Here is a 22,223-nt window from a genome sequence, read left to right on the forward strand (position 1 = left end):
ATATATTAATGGTTGTTGTTTAAGTACATCAAATATATTTGATACACAAAAGCTTAAAGGTAGCTATATGCATTTTGTTTATCAAAACTAAAAATTATTGTAGTAAATAATCACATTTCAGAATAGATTCAATCCGTTTCGTCGCAATTTTAACAGTAATGATCATACGTTTTTAAGAAACTTTCATTAATACGCCCGGCTTGAACCCGGGTTAATTAGCTAGTAAATAAGTAAACAAATATTACACATACACTCACTTCGTTAAAAAACTATCGCATGACACGGATATTAGCCACATACACTAACTAAATATGTATAAATACTTGTTATATTAAGAGTTAAAATAGATTATGTAAATTATATTCATTAAATATATTATAGCCGTAATACTTTTAATTATTCGTGGTCTACTTGGACGGCTAGTCCAAGTCTCTTGATGTAATCTTTCGGTGCCTTGCCGAAAGTTTCATTTTCATTAATAAAACTATTGTTCAAAAAATAATAATAAAAAAAAATACATAAAATTATTATTGTCGTAATGTTGTAGAACTCATGGATCGGGATCGGATCGGCAAGGTGGAGAGACAGGAGATTTTAAATAGTCGGGGAGATATGAGGGAAACATCGGATTGACTAATTTATATATAAAAATAATAATTTATAAAATTATATGTAATATAAAAATATATAAGAAACTTCTTACTTAACTACTTAAGCATAGTTATAATTGTCATTTCATACTTAAACAGAAATCATAAATGTCACTTCATACTTAAACATAATTGTCTAAAACAATAACATAATTCTTCAAAAGCTTGAAAATTAAACATAATATTAGATTATTAGTTGATACTTAATAGAATCATTATTCATCATCATTTTGGCCATCATCTTTTTGTCCATATTGTTCAAGGATTTGAACACTATCATCTTCATATTCAACTTCATATTCATCTTCATCTTTATCTTCATCTTCCACTCCTTCATCCTCACTTCATACAAAATCATCCTCAAAAAATTATCTCGATACTCTTTCACTTCTTCAAAGTCTTAGAATTTCATTTGTACCCATGGATTGATTAACCACATTCCAAGGTTGTCCCGGTTCAACCTCATCAACGTGCTCATCAACAATCCCATCAACAATCCACTCTTGAGCCGTACTTGCATTTGCATCAGGTGCTAGAAGTACTTCATGACCTTTAGCCTTTATCTTAATGTTTCTCTCCATCAAATTGGCATTGAATTGAACAAAAACAAGATTGTTTAATATAGCTAGCATATTTCTCTTTTTTGTATGGACCTAAAAATTAGAATTATGCAACAAAAATTTTAAGTGCATTGTACATGTTATATACTTATATAATTATATTACATATCGTACATCTTACTCAAGATTTAAAGTCACTTACCCCTTCTTTTTTGTATGGATCTAAAAATTAGAATTATGCAACAAGAATTTTAAGTGCATTGTACATGTTATATACTTATATAATTATATTACATATCGTACATCTTACTCAAGATTCAAAGTCACTTACCCCTTCAAACGTGCTCCAATTTCTTTCACATCCCAACGAACTAGTGGTTAAAGATAGTATCCTTGTAGCAATCTCTCTCAAACAAGGAGCCGAACCACCAAAAGTTGACCACCAATTTGCTAAAAATATAAAACATGCAATTATCGAGAAGAGAAACGAACCATAAGAGAATAAAAAAGAAACAAAACAGAATGGGAAAGAACAAGAGACAAATGCATTACTATAATAGGAAAAATTGTTGACTTTGACCCGATCCAACCGATATTTGACCGATATTCTGATATTTGACACGACTCAGCGAGTTTTCCAACGTCGATCATCGTTGACCCGAGATATGACCCGATCCTAGCCATCCCGTCTCCTGGACTGCCCGATCCCGATACGCGATCCGATATCTCGGCCGATATGACCGAGATTTACAGCATTGATTATAGGTATTTCAAGTAGATATAATAAGTATTCCAAGTGAAAATTTTTAAAATTAATAAATAATAAAAATATAATTTTGAGTTATCGAAAACTTAGTTGGAAAATATTGGGATAACCAAATGCTTTATAATATACAAACATATATTTCGTATTTGCCTACGGGTTACAATTTTGATAATGAAATATAAATAACAAAATTATAATGTATAAATTGTTAAACGATGAAACAAGCAAGATAAGAAAAATAAATACGAAGAAACCACGCAAGATGATCATGAATCATCACGTATATATTCCAGTAACTTTGTAAAGGAATTGACTAGTTATGATATATGTGTATAAAGTAAAACATGGTCATCAAAATATATCAAGATTTGAAACAGTTACACGTGACATTAGTTGCGATGTCATGTATCCCGTTCATGAAAGATGTCATCAACAAGATCTGCAAATTATGTGTATATACAAATTTTTACTTTAATTTTGTCATAACTTCACACAAACGATAATATAGTGTATATATTTTTAACTTATCTATAATCACAAAAACATACCAACAACTTTTATTTAAGGGTTTTCGAATCATGCCCGTAATATCGTAACGGTTTTAAAATCATGCCCACAAAACATATTACTTCGTAAACAACATGGACCAATTTTGATTTTACTTTTTTAACGGCGACCATTTTTGCAATTAACATTTTACAATATCTTAATCTTAATCTTAATATATACTATAAGACAGTTGAAATAATAACTTATTGACCAATCAAATCGCTTAATTTCATCAAATTGATTATCGCTTATGTCATCATTTAGTGTAACATCCTATAACTTTAGAACCAATGAAAATATATCTTTATTATAGTTTCGACATTAAATAGTTTCCTAGTATTTTATTTTTGAATACGGGATTAATTTAGTTGGAACTTTAGTGGATAACGGTTATTATACCCACTTAATTTAGTTAAAAACATGGCATGTAGAAAGGATTTCCAGCCATCCCTTTTCTTATGACTCATCCTTCACACTCATTCCTTCATCTCAATCCATAATCTCATTTTCTTCTTCTATCTAAAAGATTCATTCAAGAATTTATATCATTTAGGTAAATTAATCAAATCTTCTAAGTGAATAATAATAATAACTTTAGCTTTCAATTGAAGAATTCATTTGGAAATATTGTGAGTGTTTATGTCTGTGGGTCGAGACATTCAAGAAGGAGGAGAAGAAACTTGTGACTCTTTCATCTTAATTGTTATCCTTCGACGTAAGATTTCCTTAAACCTAGTTTTGATTTCCTTTTGAAGAATTAGGGTTCTTAAGTGGTTCAAATTGGGGGTTTTGTGTAAATGAGTATTTTTGCTTTGAAACCCTATGTTGTTGGCTAAATTAGAACCAAGGAAGACTGTTTGTAATTTCCCATTTTAAATTTAATGATTTTGATTAGTGTTTGCAGGACATAATTTTGGACAAATTATGTCCCTGATTTTGTGACAAGTAAAACACCGTTGTGACAGATGATTCACTTGTTGAGTCCTAACAAGAAAATATAGGTGTACGTGTTAGCTCAAAGTGGCTACTGGAATGAGTCTAAAAGGTGGAGTAGGATTTGAGTTATGAAATTTTGAAGTCAGTGTGGTCATTCTGAATTTTCAGCAAAAAAATGATTATGTATTAGTTTTTAAAACGAGTGTAATACACTTATACGGGTCAAATCTTGTGTTGGTTTCTGAAGATAAAATGTAGTTATATGTGTTAGATTGAAGTGTCCATTGGAATGAGGTCAAAATACGGTGTAGAACTCAAGTTATGGTCATTTGAAGTCAGTAAAGTCAAATTTTTTTTTTTTTTGACAACAACAACAGTGTTGGTTTTTAAAACGACCAGAAGTCACCTTTGAATGATAATTCACATATTGGTCATTAAATGTAAAATGTAGGTATACGTGTCATCTAAATTTGGCCACTAGAATCAAGTAAAAAGAGTGAGTAAAACTTGAGTTATGCTTGTTTGAAGTCTGCTTGGTCAAATATGAAAATGATGATTTTGGTACGAAAGTAAGTTTTGGTTAAATGAAATTGATATAAGAGATACATGTTTGATAAGTCAACCCAAGAATAATATAAGATTGTAAATGATGGGTTGAGTGTTGAAATGCAAGTGATTATGGACAGTGGCGGAACTTGACCAATTGTTTCGAGGGGGTCAATTTGTACTGGCAAAAGATCAGGAGGGGTCAACTTGTAACATTATTATTTTTTTAAAACCTCTTGTATAAAATTTACAGTTACAACTCAAACTTTTGGAGGGGCACAAACCCCCCCTGCCCTATGGAAGTTCCGCCTTTGATTATGGATAGATGGTCTAGTATGTGATTGATGATCCTATATGCGTTTGTGATTTGTTGCTAGGTTATAGCATTCATATTTTGTGTTCTTGCGGTCATCTTGAATTATGATTTTGGTTGTCGCGGAAGAGGTGAGTATTCTTGCATACATTTATATACGCGTCGTGTCGATTACCATATGATGATGAATTTCATGTGTGGTACTTGATTTGGCGTTCTATCCTCGTTCCTTGCAAGGCCGGAGGTCATTTTCTATCTTTAGATAGAACCTGGAAGCAACATCTCTACACTGTCGTGGTAGGGGTAAGTCTGTCTACATCTTAACCTTCCTCATACACCGTCGAGGTATTGGGACCCAAAATCCGTGGAAGACGACATTGGACGTTACTTTTTTGTACTCGATTTGGCGTTAAAGCCCAATTTGGGGTTGTGTGATTATGAGGCCTAAGAACCTCCGAGGCCTAAGAACCTCTTGAGATATGATGTATGAGGCCTAAGAACCTCTTGTGAATGGGGCCTAAGAATCCTGAGATTATTGATATTGATTGTGTTGATATAGCTTATATGGATCCATGTAATGCGTTAAAGTACAAAGGTGAGCATGTAGATATGGTATGACGGTGCCATATGCTACATGTAATAGTCATTTGTGCGTTGCCCTCCTTCGTGTGTATAAACGTATGCAAGATTATTCACTAAGTTTTGCTTACCTTTTAGTTGTTTAGCCTTTTTATAAGTTCAACTGCAAAGTTAATTAATATAAAGATTGAAGTTTGAAGTTGCTTTATGGATATTGATTGCTTTAGCTAAATGCGGTAAATGGTAATGTTGATAGCACCCGAAGAAAACCCTTTGAACTATTGGCTCATGATACATTGATTGTTTTGGTATGATTATTGTTATGTCAAGTATTCAAGGAGTTTTTGGTTATATGTAATAGGTCATTTTGTAAAAGTAATGTATAGATCATGATCAATTGTATTTTAAAAACTCATTATCCGTAACAGTTTTTGGATATAGATTTTACAAAAAGGTCATGCAAAAATTTCTAATTTTTGTACGTTGTCTTTTGTAATGAGTTCTGATAAATGTATTTGATTGAATTCATAAATGTTGTGGTCTAAAGCTTATAATTGAATTTGAAAAGATTGTAAGTTGAGTCAATTGTCAAAACTTGGTTTTGGATCTGTCAGGTGAACATATGTGGCACATATATTATGTATGCGGCGCATATTTGATAAACATGGGTTTGTGCGGCGTATTTTCAAACGCATTAAAAGATTATGATCTTTTTGGCATTGCGATATGCGGCGCATATTTAAGGTATGCGGCGCATATCTTTAGAAAAAAAATCCTTATTTTTCTATTAAATGGAGTTGTGTCGTTTCATTTAAATTAACTACAAATTAAAAATCCTAATAATCATTATCCTAATATATTATTATATCAATATTTATATTAATTTGTAAAAAAATTCTCATTAATTTACACTTTTCAATCAATAATTTACACGTTTAGCCCTGAATATGTAATTTATATTTATTTTTACACATCAACTTGAGAGGATTTTTCTCAAGTTTTTAAAAAAAGTTACAAAAAGTATTTATATTTAATTTTTTTAAAGTTATAATTGTCACCCAAATCAAGAGTCCTAAATGTTATCAAAGAATACGAAAACAATCATAATTGTTATCTACTTATCATAATAAAAATGATTAAAAATAAACCTATTCGTGTTATAGACTCAATCACTCAAATTATGATCTAGTATATATACTTGAATGTTAAGTACAAGATCACAAGTATGTTTATATTGTAATTCTTAATTATCTTTTATAATAGTATCACATTACGAGTACAATTGGTTTCAAAAAAATTTATAAAGAGAAATTATCATAGCATGTGCCTTCTGGAATGAGTACAACAAACAATTTTATAAATATGTCCCAGCTATTGACAATGACGAACCTGTGAATATTGTACTACAATCTGCAAAGTATAATACTTAGAACCATGTATTTTCAAAATTAAATGTTTTTATAAATTAAATGTATGAAGATATAATGTAAATTACTAACACTAAAAATCTAGTTTTATTTACTACTCGTATTATTTATACGGATTGACTGCAGTAGCGGGTAAAATTATTGAAATGCACATATCTGTAGTAAAAGACGGTGCGTGCGGATAACACCACCAAACAACTGTGGCATAGTATGGAGGTCGGTTCTCTTAATATCACCACCGTCTTCTCATGCCACCAATCCTTACCTAAAACCTCCTCATCTCGACGCCTCAGCAAACTCCGGCCATCGCATTCTTCCTCCGGCAGCTTCCGGTACCCTCTTCCGACTCTCCGCCTTCGTTCCTCCATCAATTCAGTTGCCAATATATCCCCTGCTTCCCCATCTGTTGTTGAAAATGATCATAATTGTGAGTTCCAGCTTCCTCCCAATCCAGTGAGTTCTGTTCAACCCTCATTTATTAATTAATTGTTCTTCAACTTATTTTATAACATTATTGACATTATTATTGTTATTAATTATTATGCTATATCTTTGCGTGGGTGTATGTGTATGAATTCGAGGATATGGAAAATTATTATAAAGTTATAACGAACTTATAAAATACGTGGTAATGTTGTGATAAACTGAGCAAATGTAACTCAAGTTAAGAAATTAACATAATGTAATCCTTTTTTTTGGGTAAAGAAACTAATTTGATGTAACTAAAGCTAGATAGTTTGTAAGTAATGCTCAATGCCGTCTTTCTCGGGTTTTGGGTCTCAATACCGTCTTCGACGGTGCATGGGGGAGGTTAAGATGTAGACAACCTTATGTTAGGATTCATGCACATAAACCATATAAACAATCACGAGTACGCAGCGGAAAAAAACGTATATGCAATATAATAATTAACAAAGTAAAGAATCGGATGTGTGTCTTTTAGCTTAGCTTCCAATAAAATTAATAATAAGTTATTATTATTAGTTAGGGTTTAAAGTAAAACCCCTCTACGATCGCACACTTGACATCCCTATGAATGTATGCTAGTACAGTAGTACCCGATCACGAACTCACAAACCCGGTTGTGTTTAATCCCTAAATATCGAAAGCTACAAAACCGAAAACCCTTTGAGGGTTTCGGCCGAACCAAAGAGAGGGAGAGAAGAGAAGGGTTTTTTCCACAACTAATTGTTATGAATGAGTGAATAAAACCTTAAGCCTTAACCCCTATTTATAGGGATTTAATTGTAGGGTTTTATGACTTGGTGACCAAGTTTGAGGGTAATAAGGAAACTCTCAAATTTTCGGCCCCCATATACAATTAGGTAACAACACACTTTCGTAATTTCACTTATATCCTTCATTCCTTCTCTTATAATTAATAAACATTATTTTAACATTAAACTTATGTTTATAATCATTTCGTGAACGTATTAATCAATATATTACATTTAATATATTAATTAATTACATAGAGTATATGTGTCATTTTGTGTGACCCCATAGGCCTAAATAATATCCCGACATACGTTTATTTAACATGATCATATTCCAACACCTTACCCTTACGCCAACTAGGAAGTAGGAATAAGGATCGAACCCTTGACCTCTGTCTCCAGAGGCAAGGGCTCCAACCACTTGATCCAACACAGTTGGTTTAAATGCAAATACTCGATCAAACCTTTATTATTTAAAGCTAGATACAAGTAATAAATTATACTTGGTGATTGATAAGGATGAACATATAAATTTTTAGAATTAAGGGATCTAAATGAATATAGTTTAAATGCAAATACTCGATCAAACCTTTATTATTTAAAAAATAATAAAGGCAATGCGGACATTCCGATTGAATGTCATGTGGCATTCTTCTCCATTCTTGCTACTGTAATAAGTATAGATAAATAGATAGAATTATAGATAACCAATCCATTATTGGTCCCTCACTAATTGATCCAACGACCAACATGAGAGAAGATAAATTGTGCAACACTAGGCTTAAAGAGACGTGGGGCTGGGAATTGAGCCCTTGAACTCCTTTTTTGTGTTTGAATGTCCCTCCCCTCTGGGAGAGACGTAGTCACATAATTATTAGATGATACACATATATATACTAGTCACATGCCCGCGCGATGCAGCGGTGTGGTGGTGGTGGTAGCAATGTAGTTATTAATGTAAAAGTTATTGATGTTAAAGGAGGTAGTGTAGTTATTTTAAGATTTGAAGGATGTATAAGGGCATTATAGGTAAATTAGGTGGAGATATACAAATTAGTGAATATAGGAGATGGGTAGTTTGGGTTGATAAAGTTCTTTTTTGAGATAATGGGAAGGGGTCAAATGCTTTATAATGTAGCATATATATAAATATATAGATACATCTACTATTCTGTAATGTTACTTTGTGTATACAACAAAACTAGGTTTTTGTTGCTCTTTACATTACTTAAGTCAGCATAATGCACATCAATTATGTAGATACATTATGTGTTATTATCTTATTTATTATAACTGGATGTATATTTTTAGGGTACTTGCTCATCCGATAACATAGATTCTTGGAAATGGAGGTTAACAACATTACTGCATGACAAGGATAAACAAGAGCTGGTGTCGAGGGAAAAACAAGACAGACGTGATTTTGAGCAAATAGCAGCTCTAGCAAATGAATTAGGTTTGCATAGGTATTGCCGTATTGCCATCAACATTTGTTGCATGCTTTATAAATTTACTCTGAAGGGTTTTTTTAGTTTTTACTGTAATCTTTTGCAGCCGTTTGTATTTCAAAGTAGTTGTTGTCAGCAAAATCCCGCTGCCAAATTACAGGTTTGATCTGGATGACAAGCGGCCGCAGAGGGAGGTACAGTTTTCTCTATCATGATTTTTGTGATGGAATTGAACTTTATGTCGTTGAGTACTTCACACATTGCTAATTCATTAAGCTTGTAACCAAATTTGTGCTCCTAATAAAGGATAGGGATCTTCTCAAGTTCCCCCAACTTGAGGGGTCAAGTTGGAGGCATCTCAACCCTTGGATTAAAATCAAGGGTCATGATTCAAAGATATCCTAATCTTCTAATAAATGTGATATTTTCATGTGTACAAGCAGGTGACCTTGCCTCTGGGGTTGCAAACGAGAGTTCATGCTCATCTTGAAAAATATCTTTCTCGCAAACCTAAGAGCATGGATGGCTTTAGAGATAATTTGTTTTCAACCACGATTACTAATGGCAGTATTGCTACTAATGAAGAATTATTTGGGAAAAGAGAATTGTCCTCACAAAGTAAGGCTGCAGAGGACAAAGTTCTCTGGCGAAAAAGTATGCAGTTACATGTGGAGCAACAAGCTTGGCAGGTTAGGTTACTCTAAATGATTTTGTATGATGATAATTTTTTTATGATGAAAAACTGTTTTGTAATGTTGTTGCTAAGTGCATTTGAGAAATGTTTTAGTAAGATTACTCAAATTAGTTAAAGATAGCTTTTAGATTGAGCTGGCCGGTCTGCTAAAATCAGTCTTGCCTATCCATCTAAATATTATAGGGTTAAGCGAAATGCCATCATATGTACTTATGTATTTTTGGCTACATAGGTGTAACTGAAGCTGTGCATGAACTTTCAGGCTAATTTGATACTTATTCTCTGAATTTGAGCTTTTATATATGTATGACGAATTCACCCTTTCATGCATTGTCCCTCTAAACCTTTGCATATGGTTAAGTTTTAGTCTTAAATATTTGTTAATCTAATCATAATATATGATAGAGTTCATGTACATAATATAATTTTTTCTTGCATACAAAGAATATGGTACTCTTCGAATAACGTTTTGCTTCTTATAGAAATCTTCAGAAGGTCAGAAAATGCTTGAGTTCCGTAGGAGTCTCCCTGCTTATAAAGAGAAGGATGCAATACTGAGTTCTATTACAAAGAACCAGGTATTTCTGAGCTCAACATTTAGTGTTATTTGGTTGGCTACTTCTCATATGTGGTCAACTTTTTCAAATTTTCGAAAGAAGTCTATTGCATGTATTGTTGCTAGTTGACCTTTCTCGATTGTCTCTGTGTTGTCTCCAGCTTGATGTAGTTTGTTTATTTTACATGTTCGGTATTTTATTATTTTCTTTTCCTATAGTGTCATTCTCCTTGTGTTCTCTTTTTATTTTGTTTTGTCTTATGACTATTACTTCTTTTGAAAGTTACTCTCTGCATCAATTTGAAAGTATATTCTCAGCCAGGTCTTCATTTATTTATTGTAAGAAGCATTTGTACATCTTTGTCCTAGACGTAGCTACGTTTTACATTGGTTTGAATATTGGCTTCTTGTCACTCTTTACCCTTTTGAAAAGGGAATTGATCAAGGTACCACAACTTTTGATAAATTAACCACTATTGTGCACTATATACTTGTATTGTGTGCTATAACAAATGTAAATTGTGGTACATTAATAAAAAAATGTGATACATGTATGGGCTCCCTTTTGAATATAGACTACATTTTTTCTACTAAGAATACAAGAACAATTAGTATCACAATTTTTGACACTTAGCTACTATCGTATATTATCAACACAGTTTTGATGCAATTCTACAATGAGATATTGCACTTGTTACAGGTTGTTATCATCTCAGGTGAAACTGGCTGTGGAAAGACGACACAGATTCCGCAATATATTTTACAGTCTGAGATTAGTTCTCTCCGTGGGGCGACATGTAACATCATATGTACTCAGCCTCGACGAATATCTGCTATGTCTGTCTCTGAAAGAATTGCTACCGAGAGAGGGGAGAACTTGGGTGAAACAGTAAGTGCTTATATAATATTGTGTTTTAATATATTTTTTTAATTTTTTTATTTACGAAAAAAGGACTTTATCATGATCTTGTAAAATCTTCTTCCTCTTGAAGGTTGGATATAAAGTTAGGTTTGAGGGCATGAAAGGAAAGAACACCCGCCTAGTGTTTTATACCACGGGAATCTTATTGAGAAGATTGTTGGTTGATAGAGATCTAAAAGGCGTGACTCATATTATCATGGATGAGATTCATGAGCGTGGAATTGATGAAGGTAAACTTATAAAAAAGTTTATACTTGTAAAAGTTATATGAAGTGCATTTTCTAACATGTCGGGATTATTGACAGATTTTTTGCTTACTGTTCTGAAAGAATTACTTCCTCGCCGGCCTGAATTAAGGCTTGTTTTGATGAGTGCAACTCTGAATGCAGAGATTTTCTCATCTTACTTTGGTGGTGCTCCAATGGTTCATATACCGGTAATTTTCAAGCTCTTTGTGACTGGTTTGTAATATTATGTATGTATGTATGTATCGTAACATGATCAAGTAAGACCTGAACATTGGTAAGAACTATTTATTACACATGATTTTGAGCCATTCAAGTTGAGAATTCACTTTATGAATCTCAGTTGAAGTGTTTGGTTGGGTTTATAATCAATCATTCAATATCCATTGAAGAAGGTCGAGAAATTCATAGATGTATCTATGCATAAGTTAAAATTTGAGAATTCGTCTACTTTTATGTCTCGGAATATTATCAATGGATTCAGTGGATATATACATTGTCAGATAAAGCGAATTTACCAACTTCTATGGCTCGAAATCATGTCTAATGAGTAGTTTTTACAGTTCTTACCAATACTTGAGCTGTTATTGGAACCCTCCCATACACATGCAGACATATTTCATGAAGTATTATATCAAGCTAAATAATTGATACAGAAATTTTTTTTCTCCTTGCTGTAGGGTTCAATGCATCCTGTGCGCACCTATTTTCTGGAAAATATTCTGGAATCAACCGGATACAGATTGACAGCAGACAATCAAATTGATGATTATGGTCAAGTATGGAAAATAAATAAACAGACTTCAAATCGAAGGAAGAGCCAAATTGCATCAGTTGTTGAGGTATATATTTTGTATTCTAAAAGAATTTGTTTTCCTTTATTTATGTTTTTGAAGTATGTTTTGGAAACTGAAAGCAGGAAGCACTTGGATCTGCCGACTTCAGCGAATACAGTCAACAGACACAAGATTCTTTGCTGTGCTGGAACCCCAATTCTCTAAATTTCAACCTCATAGAATGCCTACTATGTAGCATATGTGAGAATGAAGAGCCTGGGGGTATATTAGTCTTTATGACTGGATGGGATGATATTAGTTCTCTGAAGGAGAAGTTACAATCTAATTCAGTTTTGGGCGACTCAAGTCGAGTTTTATTGCTGACATGTCATGGTTCTATGGCTAGCTCAGAGCAGGTAGTCCGTTTATGCATAATCAGTCTTTTTCTATCCCTTGAGATTCTTACTTGACAGCTTTTTCACATTCATTATCTGGCATGCATTCAGAGGTTAATATTTGAAAAAGCAGATAGTGGAGTGAGGAAGATAGTGTTGGCTACGAATATTGCTGAGACCAGTATCACAATAGATGACTTGGTTTTTGTAATTGATTGTGGCAAGGCCAAAGAGGCATCGTATGATGCACTTAACAATACTCCTTGCCTTCTTCCTTCTTGGATATCCAAGGTTTCTGCTAAACAAGTGAGTTTCTTTTGGTTTCATTTCTTGATCATCTGCTTAAGAAGGAATCAGATAGGAAGTATGAAATTTCAGTTTTAGTTTACCCCATCTTTATTTTCATAAAGCAGAAAGTGCCATTTTTTAGGTTTCCCTTTATCACATGGCAGTTGGGGTAATTTTCCTGCTACCAAGTTTTATGATTTATGATTTTTATTGGTCAATGCTTATGTAGGTATTAGTGTATTACATATTTAATTGTTTTCTTTTTTTTTGGTATTGGGTATCAAGAGAAGAGGAAGAGCTGGTCGTGTTCAACCTGGAGAATGTTACCATCTATATCCCAGATGCGTGTGTGATTCTTTTACTGATTATCAATTGCCAAAGATATTGAGAATGCCTTTGCAATCCCTTTGTCTGCAAATTAAAAGTTTGAATCTTGGAAGCATTTCTGGATTCTTATCCAGGTCTTTGCAGTCACCTGATCCGCTAGCGGTATAACTTTATTCTAGATAGTTTTATCATGTATTACAGTTTAGAAAGGACGTTATCATGTTCTTATTCTGTTTGCTAATCTTATTATATTATAATTGATGCAAATTTACTTTTTATCTTATCAGTGAATATCTGATTTATTTGTTTGTAGGTTCAACATGCTATTGAATATCTCAAGATAATTGGTGCTTTGGATGAGTATGAAAATCTGACCATATTGGGTATGTTGAATTTTGAGAGGTGGCAATCTTAACCCATTCAATAGTTCAATAAATATGGGTAGATTTGGTTCGCGCAATATTTCAAATAAATCAACTTAAAGGTTAAGCAAAAAGGTCAAATGTGCTGGAAGTTGCCCATAGTTTCTTTTCAATGCATATAGCCTCATAAATTTTTATATTCACTTATTCTTATTGTCATGGAATTGTTTTGGTAATTATGGTAAACACATTAATTTTTTTGATTATGATTAAAACTGGACAAAAAAGTTTCTGTTGGTCAACCCTGACGCCGACCAATTTTAATATATTACCATCCCTCTTGTCCTGACCATCTTGCTGCCTTTGGATATGTACTATACTAATGTTAAGAGGGTTTATTTTGCATAAGAGTTTTCTGTTTCCGAGTCCTTGCAGGCCATTACTTGACTATGCTTCCAATGGAACCCAAACTTGGAAAAATGCTTGTATTGGGTGCAGTTTTGAATTGCCTTGATCCTATGTTGACTATTGTTGCTGGTCTAAGCGTTAGAGATCCCTTCCTTGCACCTTTGGAAAAAAGGGAGGTGAGCTAGCATTCCTGTTTGATTAAATAGATTCATGATTATTGATTAACTAAGTTGACTGAGCCTACTAGCATAGATATTATTTTATGTACTCCAAAAATAAGTTGACGATAATCTTGTGATATGCATTCAATTTCATGTAAATTTTTTGTTTTCTACAGTTGGCAGAGGCTGCTAAAGCACAATTTTCCCATGATTTTAGTGACCATCTTGCCCTTTTACGGGCATACAATGGCTGGAAAATGGCTGAACAAAAACAATCTGGATATAAATACTGTTGGAGGAACTTTCTCTCTGTACAATCAATGAAAGCTATCGATTCCATGCGAATAGAATTTCAGTCCGTACTTAAAGATATACGTCTTATTAGCAATAAAACAACCTTTTACAACACTTATAGCTATGATGAGCATCTCATTCGTGCAGTTATCTGTTATGGCTTATATCCAGGAGTTTGCTCTATTGTGGTAAACCACTGTACACAAAATTTCGAATTATATTTATCATTTATTGATGTTATGTCTACTAACAAGAACACATTTCCAGCACAAAGAAACCTCTTTATCACTGAAAACAATGGAGGATGGTCAGGTGTTCTTAAATTCAGTAAGTACATTGTTTCCCAACCTGAACCTTTATGTAATCAAGGATGTTCGTCGTCGTGTATAAAATTTATTTATACTATTGCTTCAGAATTCAGTTAATGCACGTGATTCCAAAATACGATACCCATGGCTGGTCTTCTACGAAAAGATGAAAGTAAACTCTGTGTATCTTCGAGATTCAACAGCTGTATCTGATTCAATACTGCTCCTATTTGGTGGAAGCATTTCAATGGGTGATGTTGTAAGTCTATTTAACCTTCCTTTATGCTTTCTGGACATAGCTGTAGGGGTGGCAAATTAGGTTGGTCTGGGTTGGGACGGTCTTGAATTTATCAACCTATTTGTATGCGAACGGGCCAAAAGTGCCAGTTTGCCATCTCTAGTTTATTCTATTAATTCATACTTTGCTATAATTTTAAGCAGGAGGGCCATTTGAAAATGATGAGAGGATACTTAGAGTTTTTCATGGAACCAGAAGTAGCAAGAATGTATCAAATCTTGAGGCGCGAGCTTGATGAGTTATTTCAGTGTAAAGTACGTGCTCCAAGCTTTCTTCAAAGTAATTATAATTAATCACATCCTTAAAGCTGAAGATAGTCCCTGGTGTTCCACACTTGTTCTTATCATAGGTGTTTTGAATATTAACACTTTGTTTCTTTCTATTCTGTTTCAGTTAATGAATCCACGAATGAACTTACCTGCTCAGCACGAACTTTTATCTGCTATACAGTTGGTACTCTCTGGGGATCAATGTAGCGGTCGGTTTGTATTTGACCATCAGGTGATACCTTCTCTTTTATCACAAGTACCGGCATCGCTACCACCAACACAACCTCTAGGTTCTGAGATAGAGAGTGGACCAGGAGGTGACAATTCTAAAAGTCAACTCCAAACACTACTGGCTAGAGCAGGTTATAGTGCCCCAGTCTACAAAACTGATTTCACCAACAACCAGTTTAGTGCCGTTTGTGAGTTCAATGGCATGCAGATCATGGGTAGTCCTTGCAAAAACAAGAAGCAAGCCGAAAAAGATGCTGCCTCTAAGGCTTTGGATTGGCTTTTGGGTGGCAATCGTGGGGCTCGTGAATTTATTGACTGCATGTCAATGATGATGAAGAGCAATAAGAACCGCAAATAAGCTTGGTGAGGGTATTGTTATTGGCTAAGGATGCTTAAAGAAGCCCAGACAATTGCATATGTCTTGCTACTCTGCGAAGCATTCGATGCTGTTGCTGGGCTCACCTTTTTAATAAGAAGTATGTGACATGCACTACAGTGGTATTGTATGAATCCATTTTGCGCGGTTGACCCACCATCTATCTGGGATTGAGCTAATTTCGAAACTCTTGGAGAAAGTGCAGTACATCACTAAAAGAACAAAGAACAACAGACAAAAAGCAGACACTACAGACAGGCAAGTTTTTATTTCTTTAGCTTGGAACGGCATTTCTAGTGTATAGTTCAGCTAGTGAAATGCTGGAAAAATCTAAATCTTGCTAGAAACCTTTCTAGGATTACTATCTTCACAATTGTGGAAAAAGGATCTGATTAGGGAACCAATGACCCTTCGCTTCTCGGAATATAATGATGACGTTATTCTTGAAAGACTGGCTTCTTCCATGACTATAGATATCTATCTTTATACTTTAAGTTTGGTGCTGCAAGATAGTAATGGGCAATTCCTTTTCCTTTTAATATTATGCTATTCGCTCAGTGAGTCAGTGTCTCAATGTTACCACCACAAACATGATATTCAATATGACATTCATTATTCGGCATAATAATATTATTTTCAATAATAATATCAAGTGTATTGGCGGAATTATCTTTGGTATCTGATAAAATATGGTTATGACTTGATCATCACTAGATGGTCTAGTGGCAAAGAGGTTTGTTTCCTCATAGAAAGATTTAGGTTGGAGTATTTGGAGGTGGCTACAGATGTTTATTATCCACATATGATGGGCATGAGTGAGATTTCCCCTCCAGATCTCTGAGTGATATTGGTCCCTCACCGGGGTTTAAATTGAAGATTTATTTTGTAAGGAGCACTTACCCGGTTAAAGCAACATCTATTATACTTCCCGATATTCGCATGTAATTTGCACATTTAAAAAAAATAACTTACGAGGACAAAGTATGTGGATTAGCTCACATTGTCGCATGTTTATTTAAAGTTACGACATATTTAGTAAACTTGATGGTAAAAGTATATTATTTGAAAAGCTATTTCGATGATTTTACCTAGTTTTATGCCGATATATAATCTACAAAAGATGTCGAAAGTAAGTATAGATATTGGATGCAATAGCAGTTCATGTCATCTCGTGCTACATCCATGTCCTAGATATATCTGGTGCTACCTTTCAAAAAAAGAAAAGATTTATCTGGTGCTCATGATGGTCATTTGAACATATTCAGTTAGCTTATTTTTCTCATTTATTATCTCAGTAAATTGAAAGGAGCCTGATTCTTTCACGGAGACTAATGATGCATACAGGGAAATTTAATGTGCATAGACTATTATGTCCCTAGACCATTTTTTTTTTTAAATTTTAATTTTAATTTTATTTTTGAACAATATTTACTTTCTTTTTTTTTAGAGGCAAATTTCTTTGACTTCTGACCTACCAAACAAGATCCAAATTTCTTTCCCTATGATCCACTGGTTTCTTTAGTCGAATCCATCTCCCTTTCTCTTTATATATATAGATAAATAAATCCAAAACATAAATCAAACATATTTGTTTATATCTTTGAAGATATGTCACCTGCTTCCTCTTCCTCTTCTCCGGTCTGCAAAAGCCTTCGATGTACTTCCGCTTCGTCGGTCCTGCGACCGACCGTTAATCACCACTGTTTCTTTATTTTTTTTAGTATTGTATATATATTGATTGATATTGATGCTTTTGGCCCAGCAATAAATGCAAATACTAGGGGTCTGGTATCTATACTTTACTCGAAAGAATCATATAGTAACAAAAATATAGTATAGTGGGGGAACAAAATAGAGTGGTGCTTCTTTTATAGTCACTGGATTAAGGACAGTTATATCCAGGGTAAAATCAAATGTAGTGGTCTTTTGACCATTTGTCTACAGGCCTCAAAATGAGGCCCATATGTATTTACCCATAGTCCCATACTTACCTGTGGTCCTCTTTACTATTTGACCATAAAAAACATCACTTTCGAGTTTCGATATAAGAATTATTTTTATTTGAATGATTTGATTTGATATGTAGTATAGTAAAGCTAGTGGTTGTTTATTATGTTTTCTTTTGATAGAAAACAAGAGGTAAATAAATGATCTGAAACAGCGAAATGCTTTTAATATTAAAAGTAGGGGATAACATAGATGGAGCAAACTGCATAAATGGTCTATACAGTTACAAGGAATTTTTAAAATGTATATGACTGCTCCCTCCATAACAACTGAACTGCAGGGATAACTTTCCCTAAAAGTATATACAATTAGGTGAATTGTAAAGAAAGGAAGAATAATAGCAAATGGGTAGTGATATGTACATGATTATTTATTAATCGTACATTATAGAACATGGTTGAGTATATCATTTTAAAACATGTTTAATGATAAACAGTTAAAAGTTGATAGAATACCTAAATATCATAAAATAAATGTAGCTTTTAGTTGCAAATGAAGCTAGCTCAACTGGCAGATGCATCTCTGGGTTTTCTATAGGTTTGGGGTTCGACTCTCATGAGTGACAAGTTTGTGGATTTTTCTCTGAATCACATGTAACGGCTTATGGTCCACATCTCGTATCCTAGAGTACGTGCAGAGCTTTATTATTAAACGGTAAGTTATTCTCTGATGTCAAATACCGACTAACTGTTTAAAATATATATATATATATATAGCTCTTAGTTGTAGGACATCTATAAATATAAATATATCTCTATCTCTATATTTAAAAGAAAAAAATATATCTTTTTATATCTTAATTCTTTTCTAGAAAAATGGCATCTTTAATTAGTATTTTAAAACAAAGTTTGATATCTTCTATATGGTTTATGTTTTTTTTGGTTTTACTGGATATCACAAGCCACACGTATGTTCAAGTTTCAAGACTCTCCAAATATGTAAAGGGTTTGTACGAAAAAATCTATTGCAAAAGAAAACAGGTTGTAATTTTCTTAAAAGAATGAAATGACTAGTCATTTCAAGATACAAAGTTGCGAAAGAGGCTTCGTTCTCTATGCCGAATGACCAGTCCTATTTCATGTGATTGTACTGTATTTACATTTAATTATAATGATTCAACACGTAATTATATTGGTTTAATTATTTATTTTGGGTAATATGCTACTCGTCGATTATAAACTAGATGGAATATGCAATACGGCGGTGTAATGTTGGTGATGGTGATGCGGGTGATGAGTCATGGTGACATGCGACAATGGTGATGGTCAGGCGGTGGCCGACGGTGATGATGGACGGTGGTCGGTGGTGGTGTTAATGCATGAGAAAGAAAGAGGTAATTGTGTTTGATCACTTGATGTGTTTGAAGTGATTAAGGGTATTTTGAGAAAAAAAAGGCAATTGTAAGAGGGAGTGTGTGTGAGAAAGAAAGAGATAATTGTGTGCTTAAAATTTGCTTTTCTTAAATATCAGGTGTTCTTTTATCATTTTCCGAAAATGAGACTAACATGGACAAAATCTTTTATTATATTAAATTAGATTATACCCGTCAGATGCACGGAAACACCACAAATATTACGTAATTACTAATTACCTATGTATATTATTCTATCAAACGATAAATCAAATCATATGAAAGATCAAGTAAATATGATAAAAAGATAACTATAAACTACTTTTATGATGAGGTTTGAATGAAACTAATTGATGAAATTACATGTTTTACATTATTGTATTGTACAACACCTTAATGCATTTTTGGTGGCGTCTAAATGTTTGTGGTGTAAAATAGTCTGGAAAGAATAAAAAAACATATAGTATGCATAAACTAATTAAACAATAATGCATTAAAACAAACTGTATACTTTAAATTAATAAAATAAAACTTAGTTAGAAATAGTATTAAAATAAAACTTAGTTAGAAAATTTTTTTAAAAAATTATGTATATGAAGTTTTAGATATAGGGGTGAGATAAATTGAGTACAGGTCTTAATTTGAGTCCAGATGGTCCATGTAACTTACACATGTGTAAGTTGTATGCGTAAGTCGTGGTGACGGTGGTCGTCGTCGCTGAAAGATCATGGTGATGGTCGGAGATGATGATGGTTGTATAACTTACACATGTGTAAGTCGTGGTGGCGGTGGTCGACGTCGCCAGAGGATCATGATGGTGGTCGGAGATGATGGCGGTGGTGGGAGGAGGTGGTTGGGATTTGAAGAGAGGGAAGAAAATCAAAATCTCTACATAATTGTATAACGGATGATAATCCATGCCTCCACACAATTATAAACTTCAAAATTACACATAAGTTATTCAAAAAACAATTTTCATGTAAGGAATAATCATCGGTTGGGCTTGATTGAAAAATTCTCAAAGGTTCTTACAAAAAAAGGGTTTTCAAATAACTTTTCACTATATATTTATATATATATATATATAAATCATATGTTTAATGATGTATGGTTAAAAGTTAGTGGAATAAAATAAGCTGGAAATAATAAAATAACATATAATATACGTAAACTAATTAAACAATATTGCATTAAAACAAAGATTATAACATTGGATACTTTAATTAAATTAATAAAATAAAGCTTAATTAGAAAATAATATTAAGAAGAACGTGTGAACTTAGTTTTAGATATATATAAATCTCAAACTTAATAATCATAATAAAAATAAAAACAATAACCTACGTACAAAAAGATTTATATGAAGTTTTAGAGATATATTAATCTCAAACTTCAAGATACAACCGACTTCAAGATATATTTCTTACTTTTTATGTTATCACCTTTTATTTTATTTTTATTATTAATTAATGATGATTATGATTAATGATTAGGAATAATTTAAAAGACATAAAATGCTTAAAACTAAGAAATTAATGAAAAAATTACACAACATGACATGCTATCATAATTGTCAACTAAAAGAAAACATATGCTCTCTTAATTATATAGAGAAATGAGAGTTGCTCTAATAGCTTATTTACTAATCATTTCTCTTAATTTCTTTGAATTTTCAATTTTAACTTTTTATTATATAAATAAAAATATAAAAACATATAAATGTTGATCTTGACATTTAAATTGAACATTTAGCTTTTACGTATATCTTCTACTTAGAAATTAAAACCTTTTATGAGTTAAAATCATGCTAAATCAAATTATGCGGGATGAAAAATATCTTGTGTAAACACAAGTTTATAGATTTCATATACATCTAATTTAGAGGTTTTCAAATGTTTTTGTAGTAATTATAGAAAAGTATGTGAATGAAATTCGATCTTGGGTGATGTCACTGATCTGTAATTGCATTTATAAAATTTTTTGTGTTATAACTAGAAATATTTGAGAGATTGCTAACTGAAAAAAATAATGGAAAAAATCCATATAAAGATAACTTATTTACAAAAATTTTCTATTAAAGGTAAGTTATTTTGTTTTCGTCTATTTAAAGGACCTTATTTTCAAAAGGTTCCTAATAAAGGGTATCTCGTTAATTTTTGACAGACGGCGTCTGTTAAGTGCCACGTCATCAGATTTGCTGATGTGGCAGTTGACTTTGACTAACTTATGTTCGTTTGGTGACGTGGCAAATCTGATGACATCAACAAATCTGATGACGTGACATCGGTGACGTGACACTTAACGGGAGTCGTCAGTCAAAAACTAACGACATACCCTTTATTAGAAAACTTTTGAAAATAGGGTCCTTTAAATAGACGAAAACAAAATAAGTTATCTTTAATAGGAAATTTGTGTAAATACGTTACATTTTTATGGATTTTTTCGAAAAATAATATACCATTTATTTATGCACTAATATGTCATTAGCAATAATAGCTTTAACTTTCTTTCAAGTTTATCTTCTCATTATATGGACGTTATGGGCAAATAATGCGAAACAAATCAAAATATAACAATAACATATAAAAATGAAAAATTGATCTGCACGACAGACTTTACATAGGCTTAGGTACTGTTACATTAAAAAAAGTTACAAATTAAATATTTGAATTTGATAAACATACATAGCCCCCTGAATTTTACATAATTCCCCCCTGCTTTACCTAAGATAAGTATTGCATGTTTTACCTAACCTTTTCCCTATAAAAATCCGTTATTATTTATAATGTCATATTAATATAACCATAGGGGTGCGTTATTATAAGAACTCACAAATAAAAAAGAACGCGGGAATAATTTTGGATCACACATTTCCCCACCTTTCTCTTTCTTCAATTATATAAGAAAATCCATCCAAATCATTCAAAATGTTTTATCTCACAAACCGTAAATCGTTAGATGAAA

At 32.7% G+C, this 22,223-nt stretch overlaps 1 protein-coding gene across 2 annotated transcripts; it reads left to right on the forward strand.

Annotated features, from left to right (window-relative positions):
- Nucleotides 1-6,492: 6,492 nt before the first annotated feature.
- On the forward strand, nt 6,493-16,547 carry LOC122578123 (DExH-box ATP-dependent RNA helicase DExH5, mitochondrial-like). Of its 2 annotated transcripts, none has more exons than XM_043750011.1 (19): nt 6,493-6,779; nt 8,855-9,009; nt 9,098-9,185; nt 9,435-9,680; nt 10,168-10,263; nt 10,942-11,130; nt 11,234-11,393; nt 11,469-11,599; nt 12,089-12,250; nt 12,328-12,600; nt 12,691-12,885; nt 13,153-13,356; nt 13,508-13,577; nt 13,992-14,140; nt 14,302-14,607; nt 14,687-14,746; nt 14,834-14,986; nt 15,166-15,279; nt 15,419-16,547. In XM_043750011.1, exons 1-19 carry the CDS (start codon nt 6,537-6,539, stop codon nt 15,881-15,883), a joined length of 3,459 nt encoding a protein of 1,152 aa, XP_043605946.1. In that variant the 5' UTR covers nt 6,493-6,536; the 3' UTR covers nt 15,884-16,547. The 2 variants fall into 2 exon arrangements, with proteins under 2 accessions (XP_043605946.1, XP_043605947.1); XM_043750012.1 differs by having other exon boundaries at nt 15,169-15,279.
- The last annotated feature ends 5,676 nt before the right edge of the window (nt 16,548-22,223 follow it).

The sequence above is a fragment of the Erigeron canadensis genome, chromosome 8 (assembly GCF_010389155.1).
Source record: "Erigeron canadensis isolate Cc75 chromosome 8, C_canadensis_v1, whole genome shotgun sequence".
Taxonomy (NCBI): Eukaryota; Viridiplantae; Streptophyta; class Magnoliopsida; order Asterales; family Asteraceae; genus Erigeron; species Erigeron canadensis.